Source organism: Erythrolamprus reginae, chromosome 6, assembly GCF_031021105.1.
Source record: "Erythrolamprus reginae isolate rEryReg1 chromosome 6, rEryReg1.hap1, whole genome shotgun sequence".
In the NCBI taxonomy this organism is placed as follows: domain Eukaryota; kingdom Metazoa; phylum Chordata; class Lepidosauria; order Squamata; family Dipsadidae; genus Erythrolamprus; species Erythrolamprus reginae.
The window spans coordinates 2,648,901-2,664,200 of NC_091955.1; the positions used below are offsets into that span (position 1 = coordinate 2,648,901).

Consider the following 15,300-nt stretch of genomic DNA (forward strand, 5'->3'; position numbering starts at 1 on the left):
AGAATTAAAGAGGATGGTAAATGTATTCCTATATGTTCTGTCTGGGTTTTACCAGACCTCAACACCAACTGAAAAAACAGCCAGACACTCTGGTAAAAGCCAAAAGTATTTTATAGCTGGAAAAAATAAGCACAAAGGAAAACCTGTCTTCACAACAGACAGGCTATAATACGTTACAGCAGGGTCCTGATGTCCAGTCAATACCACAAGCTTCTTGCTGGCACCCCCCCCCCAAGGTTTCAATAGTCCAAGGTACAAACCAGGATTGTAAGCCACCAAAGTTCACAGACAGGTCTCACGAATCTCCAAGATAAAACTCCACAAGCCAGGAAGGGTGGGTCCGCCTTTTATCCTTTCCCAAGAGCACCACACCCAAACCCAGCTGTGACCTCTAATGCTGGAAATACTTAGCTAATTGAGTCCGTCTCTGATTAGCTCTCCTTTGTCGCATATCTATGATGTCTTGAGCATTTTCCCCTAAGGAATCCAGGCTGCTTGCTGGGGAGAGCTCCCCCTGGTGGGACTCTGGCTGTCCTTCTTCTTCAGCCTGGGATTCCTCTTCCTCGTCAGTCTGCACCTCCTGTTCCTCAGCCTCTCCCTCTGAGCTGGAAACCGACAGAAGGTCAGCCATTCCCGGAGGGGTCCCAGACTGAACCACAACACCTATATATTTTATTTTCAAGTCTGCAATGCATCGTAAAACACGACTCATCTTTTGTTTAAAAGAAACTGCATGATTCTATTTTTCTATTCCATTCTTTTCCTTTCCTTTTTCCTTTTCTTTTCTCCTCTATTCTATTTTTTAAAGTTTATTTATTAATTTTTACAAGTTTTAAAAATAAATGCACGTCACATTAGTCTTTTACAGATCATGACCCATTTCATTGTATTTCTTATTTACAAATCTATATACAATGTATTTTGTTCAAGAAAATGAGATAGGTATTTTTAAAAAATTGATCATGGTGTATAAAATTAATAGAAAATTTTAGACAAGGAGAGATAAGAGCCTCCATTGAGGGGGGAATAAGAAAAGAAGAGTTTATATATATGATTGATTTTAAGCATTGTTGTTGTGTTTATAACTATATACAGTGATACCTCGTCATACAAACTTTTCGAGATACAAACCCAGGATTTAAGATTTTTTTGCCTCTTCTTACAAACTATTTTCACCTTACAAACCCACCGCCAATGGGAAACCCCACCTCCGGACTTCCGTTGCCAGCGAAGCACCCATTTTTGTGCTGCTGGGATTCCCTTGAGCCTCCCCTCCATGGGAAACCCCACCTCCGACTTCCATGTTTTTGTGATGCTGCAGGGGAATCCCAGAAGCACAAAAATGGGCGCTTTGCTGGCAACGGAAATCCGGAGGTGGGGTTTCCCAGCGAGGGGAGCCTCAGTGAAATCGCAGCATCGCAAAAACACAGAGGTCTGGAGGTGGGGTTTCGAGGACTTTGGTGTTTTTGCGATGCTGTGATTTCACTGATGCTCCCTTCGCTGGGAAACCCCACCTCCAGACTTCCGTTGCCAGCGAAGCGCTTGTTTTTGCAATGCTGGGATTCCCCTGCTGGGATTCCCCTGCAGCATCGCAAAAACAAAGAGGTCCGGAGGTGGGGTTTCCCATGGAGGGGAGTCTCAGGGGAATCCCAGCAGTGCAAAAACGGGCGCTTCGGCTGGCAAAAGGGGTGAATTTGGGGCTTGCACGTATTAATCGCTTTTCCATTGATTCCTATGGGAAACATTGTTTCGTCTTACAAACTTTTCACCTTAAGAACCTCGTCCCGGAACCAATTAAGTTTGTAAGACAAGGTATCACAGTATTGTTTTACTTTATATAAATATAAATCCTATACTGAAAAATTAACAAATAAACAAACATATTTAAAAACCAGGGTGATACGCAAACTGCTTAACAATGCTGTTATTTGCATTAAGGAGCCTGTGTTTTCCCCTCTGAAAGGACGTTATAGCTTTTAAAAGTAAACTGATTTGCAATGTTAATAGTACTCAGCTGACTCCCAATCCTCCTTATGCCATGATAATACAGCATGTAGTAGGCTTTGAAGCAGCACGCATAAACGGTCTTATTGTAAACCATTAGTAAGGCTCTTTTGTTGAAAGGACCCTGGCGGAGATGAGAACAAAACTCCGAGAGAACAAGAGGAATTTGTAAATGTGAAAACAAAACTCTGGCTGGTTTGCTGTGTTTTGCAAAGGAGCACAACTAACAGTAGAAGGTTCTTTCTACTCCATGGATTAAAAATAAAATAAAAAAACACCTATCGGTTGCAAGAGAACTTTGCAAGTCATCGGAATTTATCCAAAAAGCCACATGTTGCATGTGTGCATAAAAGTAACAACAACCACCCACAAACCCTTCACTCCTCCACTCGAAACAGAATGCCCTACGAGACTAGACTTTCAATCCTGGGCCTAGAAAGCCTTAAACAAGATCTAAGTATTGCCCACAAGATCATATGCTGCAACGTCCTGCCTGTCGGCGACTACTTCAGCTTCAACCACAACAACACAACAGATTTAAACTTAATATTCACCGCTCCAAACTTGACTGTAAAAAAATATGACTTCAGTAACCGAGTTGTCGAAGTGTGGAACTCATTACCGGACTCCATAGTGTCATCCCCAAACCCCCAACACTTTACCCTTAGATTATCCACGGTTGACCTCTCCAGATTCCTAAGAGGTCAGTAAGGGGCGAGTACAAGTGCACTAGAGTGCCTTCCGTCCCCTGTCCTATTGCTCTCCTATATCTCCTATACCTTTCTTCTATTCCTATATCTCTTCTTCTATTCTTTCATTGATATGTTCTATTACTATATCTTCTTTTCTATTCTTTCATAGATATATTTTACTATGAGTATCTCCTCTATAACCTTCATCATGTATTTTACTGTGTGTGTGTGTGTGTGTGTGTGTGTGTGTGTGTGTGTGTATATATATATATATATATATAGCAAAATACATGTTGCAGGTTCAATTCCCAGTGGGTATGGCTAGCTGATGAGGCCAAAATAAGGCCGAAATAGATCTATCCTAGTCTCCCTTAATTTTCAAATTCAGCAAAAAAAACCATGTGACACACACACACACACACATACATATATATATATATTGTGTATTGGACAAAATAAATAAATAAATAAAAATAAATAAAAATAAACCCCCACCCGTATTCCCAGGGGTTGGTCTAGAGACTCTAGAGGGTTGGCCTCGTATCTCTTGCTACTCCTAGGATAGCAATGCATCAGTCCTGTTAATATGCCTTGCAGAACAATGGCCTCCCTCCGGAGAAGCAAGTGGGTAGCCGGAGAGCAGGCTGTTGTGAAGGCTACGTGCCTTGCAGGGTGCCCCAGGCAGAAGAGAGTGCGCTCAGCCTTGGTGTACAGGGGGAGCAGGAGAGGAGAAAGGGAAGGGGGGGATGAGAGGGAGAGGCAGGGAGAGACAGAGAGAGAGAGACAGACAGAGAGAGAGAGAGAGAAGGAGGAGGTAAGGAGGAAGAAAGGAAAGGTATAAAGGGAGGGAAACAAGAAAAGAAAGAAAGAAAGACAAAGAAAGGAAAAAGGGAGAAGGAAGGAAAAGAAAGAAAGAAGAAAGGAATAAAGAGAGAGGGGGAGGGATGAAGAGAGAGAAAAGAGGAAGGGAGGAAGGAAGGAGGAGAAGAAAAGAAAAAGAAATAAAAATGGAGAGGGGAGAGGGATGAACAGAGAGAGAGAGAGAGAAGAGGGAGGAAAGGAAGGGAGGAAAACAAGAAAGAAGGAAGGAAGGAAGGAAAGAGATACATAAGGAGGGAGGGAGAAAGGGAGCGAGGAAAGAAATAGTGAGGGAAGGAAAGGGTCAAGGAAACAAGAAGAAAAGATAAAAGGAAGAAAGAAAGAAAGAAAGAAAAAAGAAGAAAGGAGAGAGAGAGAGGAGAGGAGGGAGGAAAGGAAGGGAGGAAAACAAGAAAGAAGGAAGGAAGGAAAGAGATACATAAGGAGGGAGGGAGAAAGGGAGAGAGGAAAGAAATAGTGAGGGAAGGAGAGGGCCAAGGAAACAAGAAGAAAAGAAGAAAGAAAGAAAGAAAGAAAGAAAGAAAGAAAGAAAGGAGAGAGAGAGAAGGAGGGAGGGTAGGGAGGAAAGGAAGGTAGGAAAACAAGAAAAAAAGAGAAAGAGAGGGAACGAAAGAAAGGGAAGGAAGGAAAGATAACCAAGGGGAACCGAAGGGGCCATTTCTAGCTGTTGCGTAAGAGCTTCCCATTCCCACCTCCCCCAGGAGTGTCACAATGAGATTTGTATCACCAGCCCTGACAAATCCCCACCCACCCCTCTTTTCTCTACCCTGCCTGGAATGACAACCGGCAATTCCCCAGCTTGTGTGTGACCACAGCCGCCACCACCGCCTCCACCTTCGCCAACGCTAAGCTTTCCAGCCCCCGCCCCGCTTGGGTAGCTGAAGTCGTGCAGCCTGGCGGCTCATTCAGAAAAGGCCCCTCGTTGAATTTCAGGGCCAGGAGCTCATCCCGCCACATGATGTAGCTCCTCCGCAGAAGCCCGTGCCAGACGCTTGCCAGAGAGTTACACAACCGCCACAGGCTGTCGCCGGCTGGGAGAGCACTGCCGACACCTCCATCTGTACCTCCACATTGACAGCCGCATGGGGGAGGTGTCAGTGACCCCATCAATTTTGAAAAATAATTTTTTTTAAAAAAAAATTCAATTCCCCCAGGAGGAAAAAAAAAAAGCTCACTAGAAATATTTAACAACAACAGAGTTGGAAGGGACCTTGGAGGTCTTCTAGTCTAGTGTTTCCCAACCTTGGCAACTTGAATATATTTGGACTTCAATTCCCAGAATTCCCCAGCCAGCTGCCTGGGGAATTCTGGGAATTGAAGTCCAAATATATTCAAGTTGCCAAGGTTGGGAAACACTGTTCAACCACCTGCTTACAGCACTTCAGAAAGATGGTTTTTATTTATATATTTATTTTGTCCAATACACAACAATACACAATGGAGCTTATAGAGGATATAGTATAGGAGATATAGGAGAGCAATAGGACAGGGGGCGGAAAGCACTCTAGTGCACTTGTACTTGCCCCTTACTGACCTCTTAGGAATCTGGAGAGGTCAACTGTAGATAATCTAAGGGTAAAGTGTTGGGGGTTAGGGGATGACACTATGGAGTCCGGTAATGAGTTCCATGCTTCAACACCTTGGTTACTGAAGTCATATTTTTTACAGTGAAGTTTGGAGCGGTTAATATTAAGCTTGAATCTGTTCTGTGCTCTTGTGTTGTTGTGGTTGAAGCTGAAGTAGTCTTTGATAGGCAGGACATTGCAGCATATGATCTTGTGGGCAATACTTAGATCATGTTTAAGGCATTGTAGTTCTAAGCTTTCTAGGCCCAGGATTGAAAGTCTAGTCTCGTAGGGAGTTCTGTTTCAGGTAGAGGAATGAAGGGCTCTTCTGGTGAAGTATCCTTGGACATTTTCGAGGGTGTTAATGTCCGAGATGCGATATGGGTTCCAAACAGATGAGCTGTATTCGAGGATGGGTCTGGCGAAAGTTTTGTAAGCTCTGATAAATAGTGTGCGATTTCCAGAGCAGAAGCTACGTAGGGTTAGGTTTACAACTCTTGAAGCCTTCTTGGCTATGTTGTTGCAGTGGGCTTTGGCACTTAAATCTTTTGTTATTAGTATTCCAAGGTCTTTAACTGAATGGGGGTTATCTGTGATAATTTGCTTATTCAGTTTGCTGGTTGAAATTTGGATTATCCAACATTTGCTTAAAAGCTTCCAGTGTTGGAACATTCACAATGTCTGGATGCAACTTGAAGGTCCCTTCTGGCTCTATTGTGATTGATTGACTGAAAGTTGTTGCAATCACGTCCTAACCAGCCTCAACTCAACTGTGTTAGCTGTTGATCTCGCTCAGTCGGTCGAGTGCTGCCATCTGGCGAGGCAACGTGACAACCAGCATTAGAGGTTGGCCTTTTTTTGTCCCGATCTTGGTTATGAGTCCCTGGCAGCTGTTTTGCTGCTATGAATAAAAAAATATATAAAACTAAGATCTTCCTGAAGTGATTGCTCTTCTGATAGGTCTCTTCATCACTTTCTCTTCTTCTCCAGTTCTGTTCTATAATATTCTATTCTAGTCTACATTCTATAATTCTATTCTATAATTCTATTCTATTCTGCATTCTTTCTATTCTATTCTAGTCTAGTCAACATTCTATAATTCTATTCTATTCTCTATTCTATTCTACGTTCTATTGTATAATTGTATTCTATTCTGCATTCTTTCTATTCTAGTCTAGTCTAGTCAACATTGTATAATTCTATTCTATTCTACATTCTTTCTAGTCTAGTCTACTTTCTATAATTCTATTCTATTCTACATTCTATTGTATAATTCAAGTCTATTCTGCATTCTTTCTAGTCTAGTCTAGTCTACATTGTATACAGTGTTCCCTCGATTTTCGCAGGGGATGCGTTCCGAGACCGCCCGCGAAAGTTGAATTTCCGCGAAGTAGAGATGCGGAAGTAAATACAGTGATCTCTCGATTTTCACGATCTCGTTCTTCGCGAAACGCTATATTGCGATTTTTCCACCCGATGACGTCACTCTCTTCCTTCCTTTCTCATCTTTCTTTCTCTCTCTCTTTCTCTATCTTGCTTCTTCCTCTCTCACACTCTCTTCCTCCCTCTCTCATCTCTTTCTTTCCTTCTCTCTCTTTCTCTATCTCTCCCCCTCTTGCTGGCGGGCGGCGGGCGGGCGGCGGGCAGCGGGCGGGCGGGCGAGCGGGGGCATCAGCGAGGAAGACCCAGGGAAGGTTCCTTCGGCCGCCCAGCAGCTGATCTGCTCGGCAGCGCAGCGAGGAGCCGAATCGGGGTTTCCCCTTTGCGTGGGCGGCGGGGAAACCCCGATCTTCGTCTGCTCGCTGTTGCTGCGCTGCCAAGCAGATCAGCTGCTGGGCGGCCGAAGGAACCTTCCCTGGGTCTTCCCTGCCGCCCACGCAAACTCCACCATCTGCGCATGCGCGGCCATGAAAAAAAGGGTGCGCATGCGCAGATGGTGTTTTTACTTCCGCAACCCTACATCGCGAAAAATCGATTATCGCGAGGGGTCTTGGAACGGAACCCTCGCGATAATCGAGGGATCACTGTACACCATTTTTGGCTATGAACAGTATCGCATGCCATCCCTTAAGACTTTAAACCCCTAAATTACCATTTCCTATTCCCTTAACAACCATTTACTCACCATTATTACTGGTACTCACAATTGAATAAGACACTTAATGATCCTGATATTTATAAGCATAGTTATTTATTAACAATAAAAAAATTGATATTTATTTGCAAAAAATATTAGTTTGGCGATGATGTATGACGTCATCGGGCAGGAAAAACCGTGGTATAGAAAAAAAAACCGCGAAGTATTTTTTAATTAATATTTTTTGAAAAACTGTAGTATAGGCTATTCGCGAAGTTCGAACCCGCGCAAATCGAGGGAACACTGTACTTCATTCTATAGTTCTATTCTAATCTACATTCTTTCTAGTCTAGTTTAGTCTAGTCTACATTCTATAATTCTATTCTATCCCATTCCATTCATATTCCTAATGCTATTCTTATTCTTATTCTATTCATTTCTCTATTCCATTCCATTATTTCCCCCCTCCCCAACATGGTTTAATTTTTTTCCCCTAGATCTCATTCTATTTCACTGGAAATCAGATCAAAGCATTGATCCTCTATTAGGTTTGCACACTTTCTACTTAAAACCACAGCTGATACGGCATGTGAGCAATGGTTCAGGGGCTCCTGTTTGAGCAGGGGTTGGACTAGATGACCTCCAAGGTCTCCACCAACATGCCTTTTAGGAATACGATCTGTGCCTACCTCTTCAACGAACGTATCTTTCTGGTCAAGCATTTCCCGCAGAGTCTGGAGGATTCGGATGCAAAGTTTCTCTTCCTTCTCCATTAGTCGCTTTGTGTGGTTGATCAACCTTAAAATAAAACATCAGGCAAAATGTACAACTCATGCTGTGCAGTTCATGAATGGGGGCTGTTGTAATAGAATGGAATGGAATTCTTTATTGGCCAAGTGTGATTGGACACACAAGGAATTTATCTTGGTTTATTATTATTATTATTATTATTATTATTATTATTATTATTATTATTATATTTGTATGCCGCCCCTTTCCAAAGACTTGGGGCAGCTCACAACATAACGGTAGTACAGTACATTACAAATCTAATATTAAATTTTAAAAGTCAATTAAAAACATTAATATAAAAAAATCCATATCATAAAATCACAACTATGCACTTGAACACACTCACACTATATGATCTCAGTGTACATAAAAGAAAAGATACATTTGTATAGAATATACATTTGTCAAGAATAGAATAGAACGGAATGGAATAGAATGGAATAGAATAGAATAGAGTAGAGCAGAGCAGAGCAGAGCAGAGCAGAGCAGAGCAGAACAGAACAGGACAGAATACAGAATAGAATGGAGAATAGAATAGAACAATCTTTGCAGGGTTTTTTCCATTGCTCTACTTGCTCCAACTGTTTCTTTCCAGGTGCTAATGATGTTCCCAGCTTTTACCGGCTTGCAAGCTCTTTCATTGTTACTCTCTCTGAATAAGGTTTTTTTAAAGCCCTTAACCAGGGGATAAAACAATGTTCTGAAGCTGACCAGACTAAGGACGCTAGCCAGATGAATACCTGGTCAGCAGATTCCTTTCCTTATTTTCCTCCCCCAAAATTAAGGTGCGTGTTATACTCCGAAAAATACGGTAAGTTTGCTGGGTGGCTTCCGGCCTTACTTGGACATGAAGGCTCCACATCTAATCCGAGCGTCACTCCCTTCGGGGAAGAGAAGTTCGGGGCTGCGCAAGACGTCCACCAACACCGAAAACTCCGCTTGCATCATAGGATTGAACTGCTCTTCCAAGGAGGCCACCACGTCCTGAAACAACGACAGCAAAATAAAAGATTCTCAGCCAGAAACAGCCCCTTTGGTTTCCCTTGTTTATCTTTCCTTCCTTTTCTCTCTCTCTCTCTCTCTCTCTCCTTTCTTTCTTTCTTTCCTTGTTTCCTTCCCTCCCTCCTTCCCTCACTATTTCCTTCCTTCCTTTCTCCCTCCCTCCCTTTTTCTCCCTTCCTTCCTTCCTTCCTTCCTCCCTCCCTCCCTCTCTCCCTCCCTCCCTTCCCCTTTCCTCTTCTTCTTTCTTCCCAAAACATGCAGATATTATTATCATTATCATTATCATTATCATTATCATTATCATTATCATTATCATTATCATTATCATTATCATTATCATTATCATTATCATTATCATTATCATTATCATTATCATTATCATTATCATTATCATTATCATTATTAATTAGATTTGTATGCCGCCCCTCTCCGCAGACTCGGAGCGGCTCACAACAATAGTAAAACAATGTACAGAGAACAAATCTAATATTTAAAAATCTAAAAACCCATTATTTAAAAGAACATGCAACACAAGCATACCATACATAAAACTATATAGGCCTGGGGGAGATGTCTCAATTCACCCATGCCTGACGGCAGAGGTGGGTTTTAAGGAGTTTGCGAAAGACAAGGAGGGTGGGGGCAATCCTAATCTTCGGGGGGAGCTGGTTCCAGAGGGTCGGGGCCACCACAGAGAAGGCTCTTCCCCTGGGTCCCGCCAGACGACATTGTTTGGTCGATGGGACCCTAAGGAGGCCAACTCTGTGGGACCTAACCGGTCGCTGGGATTTGTGCGGCAGAAGGCGGTCCCTGAGATATTCTGGCCTGATGCCATGAAGGGCAAAAAATGCTGCCTGGGGAATTCTGGGAGTTGAAGTCCAGAGCTGCCCACTTTGAACCATCCCGTCTCCCCCAACCCCCCGATCGAGTGCCTGCTTTCCCCAAGTGTTTGGAGAGCGACTTTCCTGACCTACCTGCAGTTTCTCAATGATGTTCCTGTAATCCCAGGAGGGTCCTCCAAGGGGCTCTTTAAAGCGGGGGCCACTCCGAGCAGACATGCGCCAACCCATGGCCGCTCTTTGGATCATGTTGGTGTGGCTTTTCATGAACAAGGTGTTCACCTGGCTATCCAGGTCCACCGGGATGGCAATGCCGCGGTTCTTGGCTTTGGGGGAAAGAGCATTGAACATGGATCAGTGCATGGGTCCGTTGAGAGGCAGACAAGAAAGACATCAACCCAAGAGAGAAATTTTGACATGCCCGACAAAGACAGGTTACTGATAGTGGAACTTTTGACTCTCTCATCCTTTCTTTCCTTCCTTCCTTCTTTCCTTCCTTCTTTTCCTCTCCCTCCCTTCTTTCCCTCCCTCCCATTTTATCTCCTTCCTCCCTTTTTTCCTTCCTCCCTTCCCTCTTTTCCTTCTCCTTCGTTTTATTCTTTCTTCTCTTCCTCCTTTCCTTTCTCCATTCTTCCCTCTCCCCATCTTTTCTTCCTCCCTCTTTCTTCTTTTTTCTCTTCCTCCCTTCCCTCCCCCATTTCCTCCTTCTTTATTCTTTCTTCTCTTCCTCCTTCCTCCCTCTTTTCTTCCTTTCTTTCTACCCTTCCTCCTCTTCTCCCTCCTTTCCTTCCTCCCTTCCTCCCTCTCCCTCTTTTCTTCCTTTCTTCTTTTTTCCCTTCCTCCCTCCCCTCCCCTTTTTCTCCTTCTTTTTATTCTTTCTTCTCCTCCTCCTTCCCTCGCTCCTTCTTTTCTTCCCTTCTTTCTTCCCTTCCATCTTCTCCTGTTTAAATCCTTTGGAATTTAAATATTTTTTCTCCCCCTACCACCCCCGTATTGTTAGACATAAGGCATGAAACAGTGGATATGAATTGATATTCATTGTTTGAAGATAAGCAATTTTGGATTTTCTTGTTATTTATATCAGCAGCTCTAATTACTGGAGCCCCACCCAAACACAGGTGGCCTCTCTTATCTCCTGAATGTGGAGGTGGACGCAGGGGAAACATCAACATGTCATAGGCCTGTTTTATTGCCAACAGAGTCAGGTAGTGCAGTTTCTTCGGACGAAGAAGAAGGTGGGGCTGACTTGGAAGAGAGGGGCTTGGCACACTGCCCAGGAAGCCAATCTCCATTATCTTCAGTTGATTCGGATGAGCAAATGATAGACCCAAGCAGGCACAGAGTTATGCGTAGAAGAGACCAATTGAGGAAATATTACAGAAGATAAGAGAGGCCACCTGTGTTTGGGTGGGGTTCCAATAATTAGAGCTGCTGATATAAATAGCAGCGTGTTGGCTTGGCCATTGTGGAAGATTATCTGATCGTTGTTCTTCAGGACCGTGCCTTGCTGTTTCCGGACTTTGTTTGTTGATTTTTCACGACTTTGAAACCAAAGCAGAGCAAAGTGTGTGTGTTTCACTTCATGGAAGAAGGAGGGCTGTGACGTTTCTTCACAGCTGCTAGCTAAGTACTTAAAGACTGATTAAGGGGATTGTACAGACTACCAGGTTGTTTTGGGACGAGTGCTCTTTGCAATACAAAAAGGGTGCTTTGTTTCTTTTGAATTTTTGTGATAAAGAACATTGTTTGTGAACTTTCAAGCGTGTGTGTCTGAAATTTGTACCCTTGAATTTTCGGGAGATTCTTACCATAGAGCCAGGCAGAACACCAGGTGATTCCCGAAAGAAAGATTTTTTTTAAATTTTTTTTAAAAGAACCATTAAAATCACCCACCGACTTCGGCCAAAGTTTTGATACAAGATTCCACCGAAGACTTCTGAGCAGGATTGGGCCAAGTGCAGTTGTAAATTCTAAAGGCAGATTGCAGCAGCTGGATGAACACCGGTTGATGGGTCTGAAAGAAGCAACACAACCAACACAAAGCCATTCATGGAAAGTAATATTCGAAGAACGGGGGTATTAGTCTAAAAGTGTACACCCAACAACTAAAGTGGATAAACGATGATGAATACTTTAAACGTGATAATGTGATTAAAGTGGTACCTCTACTTACGAGCTTAATTTGTTCCGTGACCAGGTTCTTAACTAGAAAAGTTTGTAAGGAAAAGCAATTTTCCCCATAGGAATTAATGTAAAAGCAAATAATGTGTGCGATTGGGGAAACCACAGGGAGGGGGGAGGCCCTGTTTCTTCCCAGGAGATTCCTAGAGAGGCCGCACGGAGGCTTCTCCCCCCCCACTTTTCCGGCCTTGTTTCCTCCTAGGGCATTGCTAGAGAGGCCCCACAGAGGCTTCTCCCCACCTTTTCTGGCCCTGTTTCCTCCCAGGGGATTCCTAGAGAGGCCCCATAGAGGCTTCTCCCCATCTTTTCTGGCCCTGTTTCCTCCCATGAGATTCCTAGAGAGGCCCCGCGGAGGTTTCTCCCTTTACTTTTCCAGCCCTGTTTCCTCTCACGGGATTCCTAGAGAGGCCCCACAGAGGCTTCTCCCCACCTTTTCTGGCCCTGTTTCCTCCCAGGGGATTCCTAGAGAGGCCCCATAGAGGCTTCTCCCCATCTTTTCTGGCCCTGTTTCCTCCCATGAGATTCCTAGAGAGGCCCCGCGGAGGTTTCTCCCTGACTTTTCCAGCCCTGTTTCCTCCCAGGGGATTCCTAGAGAGGCCCCACAGAGGCTTCTCCCCACCTTTTCTGGCCCTGTTTCCTCCCATGAGATTCCTAGAGAGGCCCCGCGGAGGTTTCTCCCTTTACTTTTCCAGCCCTGTTTCCTCTCACGGGATTCCTAGAGAGGCCCCACAGAGGCTTCTCCCCACCTTTTCTGGCCCTGTTTCCTCCCAGGGGATTCCTAGAGAGGCCCCATAGAGGCTTCTCCCCATCTTTTCTGGCCCTGTTTCCTCCCATGAGATTCCTAGAGAGGCCCCGCGGAGGTTTCTCCCTGACTTTTCCAGCCCTGTTTCCTCCCAGGGGATTCCTAGAGAGGCCCCACAGAGGCTTCTCCCCACCTTTTCTGGCCCTGTTTCTTCCCAGGGGATTCCTAGAGAGGCCCAATAGAGGCTTCTCCCCATCTTTTCTGGCCCTGTTTCCTCCCATGAGATTCCTAGAGAGGCCCCGCGGAGGTTTCTCCCTGACTTTTCCAGCCCTGTTTCCTCTCACGGGATTCCTAGAGAGGCCCCACAGAGGCTTCTCCCCACATTTTCTGGCTCTGTTTTCTCCCATGAGATTCCTAGAGAGGCCCCACGGAGGCTTCTCCCTGACTTTTCCAGTTATAGTTTCAGAGGCTCAAGTTTGTAAGTGAAAAATGGTTCTTGAGAAGAGGCAAAAAAAAATCTTGAACACCCGGTTCTTATCTAGAAAAGTTCATAAGTAGAGTAGTTCTTAAATAGAGGTACCACTGTATTAGAAAAACAATCCTAGAATGCGCACAATTAGACAAATTGACAATGCAATTAAATCAGAAAAAGGATTCAGAATACTTTGAAGTTTGGAATTTGCTTTATAATTGGTTGGGAAGGAAGAATAAAAAGATTGCAGCAGTGTTCATGCTCTTAGCATTCAGGGAACATATTACAATGCGCACTTCACTCTTGGAGGAAAACGGAATGGAGACGCTCCTCTCTAACTTTCACCACAACACCAGTCGATGATTTACTGACCAATGACCCTTCTTGTTCTCTTCCGCTGGCTTCCCGCTATACAATAGTAACACCAACTTCCCCCGCGAACATTCCCCGCAAGAGCTATGGGCCTTGTAACCATACTTTCCAAGTAACCCTTGTGTTATAATCTAGAATCACGGCTAACGGTTTCCAGCGGAGACTTGTAACCAGGGTCTTACCTGGAGGCTCGTGCTGTTGTCCGAAAACGGAGAACTGAAAAAGCCACTCACGATACTCATGACTGGTTCGGTGACATATTTTTCCAGAGATAAATCAGCATGTTTTCTGTCCGTGCTGGTGTTACAAACCTATTATTGGTGAAAGAAGAAGACAGATATGATATAAAGCAGACAGGCAGACACACAGATATCAAAGGAGCTGCTATTTCTATCCTTAAATGCCTAAAAAGCTCCTGTAGTTTTTCCTCATGGTGTGAAAATGTTTGAAGCAAAGCAAAAATTGAACCTGGATAATCTGGTCTGTCTATCTATCTATCTATCTATCTATCTATCTATCTATCTATCTATCATCTATCTATCTATCTATCATCTGTCTGTCTGTCTGTCTCTATCATCTATCTATCTATATCTATCTATCTATCTATCCTCTATCTATCATCTATCTGTCTGTCTGTCTGTCTGTCTCTATCTATCTATCTATCTATCATCTATCTTTCTTTCTTTCTATCTATCATCTTTCTTTCTTTCTATCTATCATCTATCTTTCTTTCTTTCTATCTATCTATCATCTATCTTTTTTCTTTCTGTCTATCTATCTATCTATCTATCTATCTATACTCTATCTATCATCTATCTATCTATCTATCTATCTATCTTTCTTTCTTTCTTTCTATCTATCTATCATCTCTCTATCTATCTATCTTTCTTTCTTTCTATCTATCTATCTATCATCTCTCTATCTATCTTTCTTTCTTTCTATCTATCTATCATCTATCTGTCTGTCTGTCTTTCTATCTCTATCTATCTATCTCTATCTATCATCTATCTGTCTGTGTGTGTGTGTGTGTGTGTGTCTGTCTGTCTGTCTGTCTCTCTCTCTCTATCTATCTATCTATCTATCTATCTATCTATCTATCTATCTATCTATCTATCTAAATATCTAGTCCATTTCTTGGTTTGAAAATTACTCGCATTACTTAATTCTAATGTTTTCCAACCTCCACAGCTTTAACATGCATGGATTTCAATTCCAAGGGAAATTCTCTCTCTATTTAGCCAGAAATCAAAGTAAGTTTCAATATTTTTTAAAAAAACTGTTCAATAAAATCTCTGAAAGGCATCCAAAGGCTTACCCTTGCCATGTCCACTAGGAAATTCTCGAATAGCTTCCAGATATGGTTACTGGTGTAAATTTCCTTCATTTCCACTTCGGTGTCCACATAGCAGTGATTGACAAAGTTGACATATGCAATCTTGATCTGGAAGATCAAAGAAATTGTCACTGGAAATATATCACAACTGTTCCACCAAGCCTTGTTTTACAGCCATAAACTCGTTTTCTATTATTATATTTTGTGTTAATCTAAGCTAAGGCAATGCTTCCTTTCCAAAAGTTTGTTACTTGGGAACAATATTCTTTTTCCCCCCAGTAATAATGACAGGATTATTAAAGATGGGTGCAGTTAGTACATGTCCTGGTAATTGTTGTGGTTAGCTCTGG

At 43.2% G+C, this 15,300-nt stretch overlaps 1 protein-coding gene across 4 annotated transcripts in view; it reads right to left on the minus strand.

Moving 5' to 3' along the window:
- The window catches only part of ITPR2 (inositol 1,4,5-trisphosphate receptor type 2), a 155,125-nt gene that overhangs the window by 37,262 nt on the left and 102,563 nt on the right, over positions 1-15,300 (minus strand). For all 4 annotated transcript variants that reach the window (XM_070755073.1, XM_070755074.1, XM_070755072.1 and 1 more), the window contains 6 exons: positions 14,933-15,058; positions 13,800-13,928; positions 11,744-11,864; positions 9,986-10,176; positions 8,851-8,993; positions 7,907-8,015 (listed from right to left, as the gene is read on the minus strand). In XM_070755073.1, coding sequence (XP_070611174.1) covers positions 7,907-8,015; positions 8,851-8,993; positions 9,986-10,176; positions 11,744-11,864; positions 13,800-13,928; positions 14,933-15,058 — 819 coding nt within the window. The remainder of the gene's footprint in view (positions 1-7,906; positions 8,016-8,850; positions 8,994-9,985; positions 10,177-11,743; positions 11,865-13,799; positions 13,929-14,932; positions 15,059-15,300) is intronic.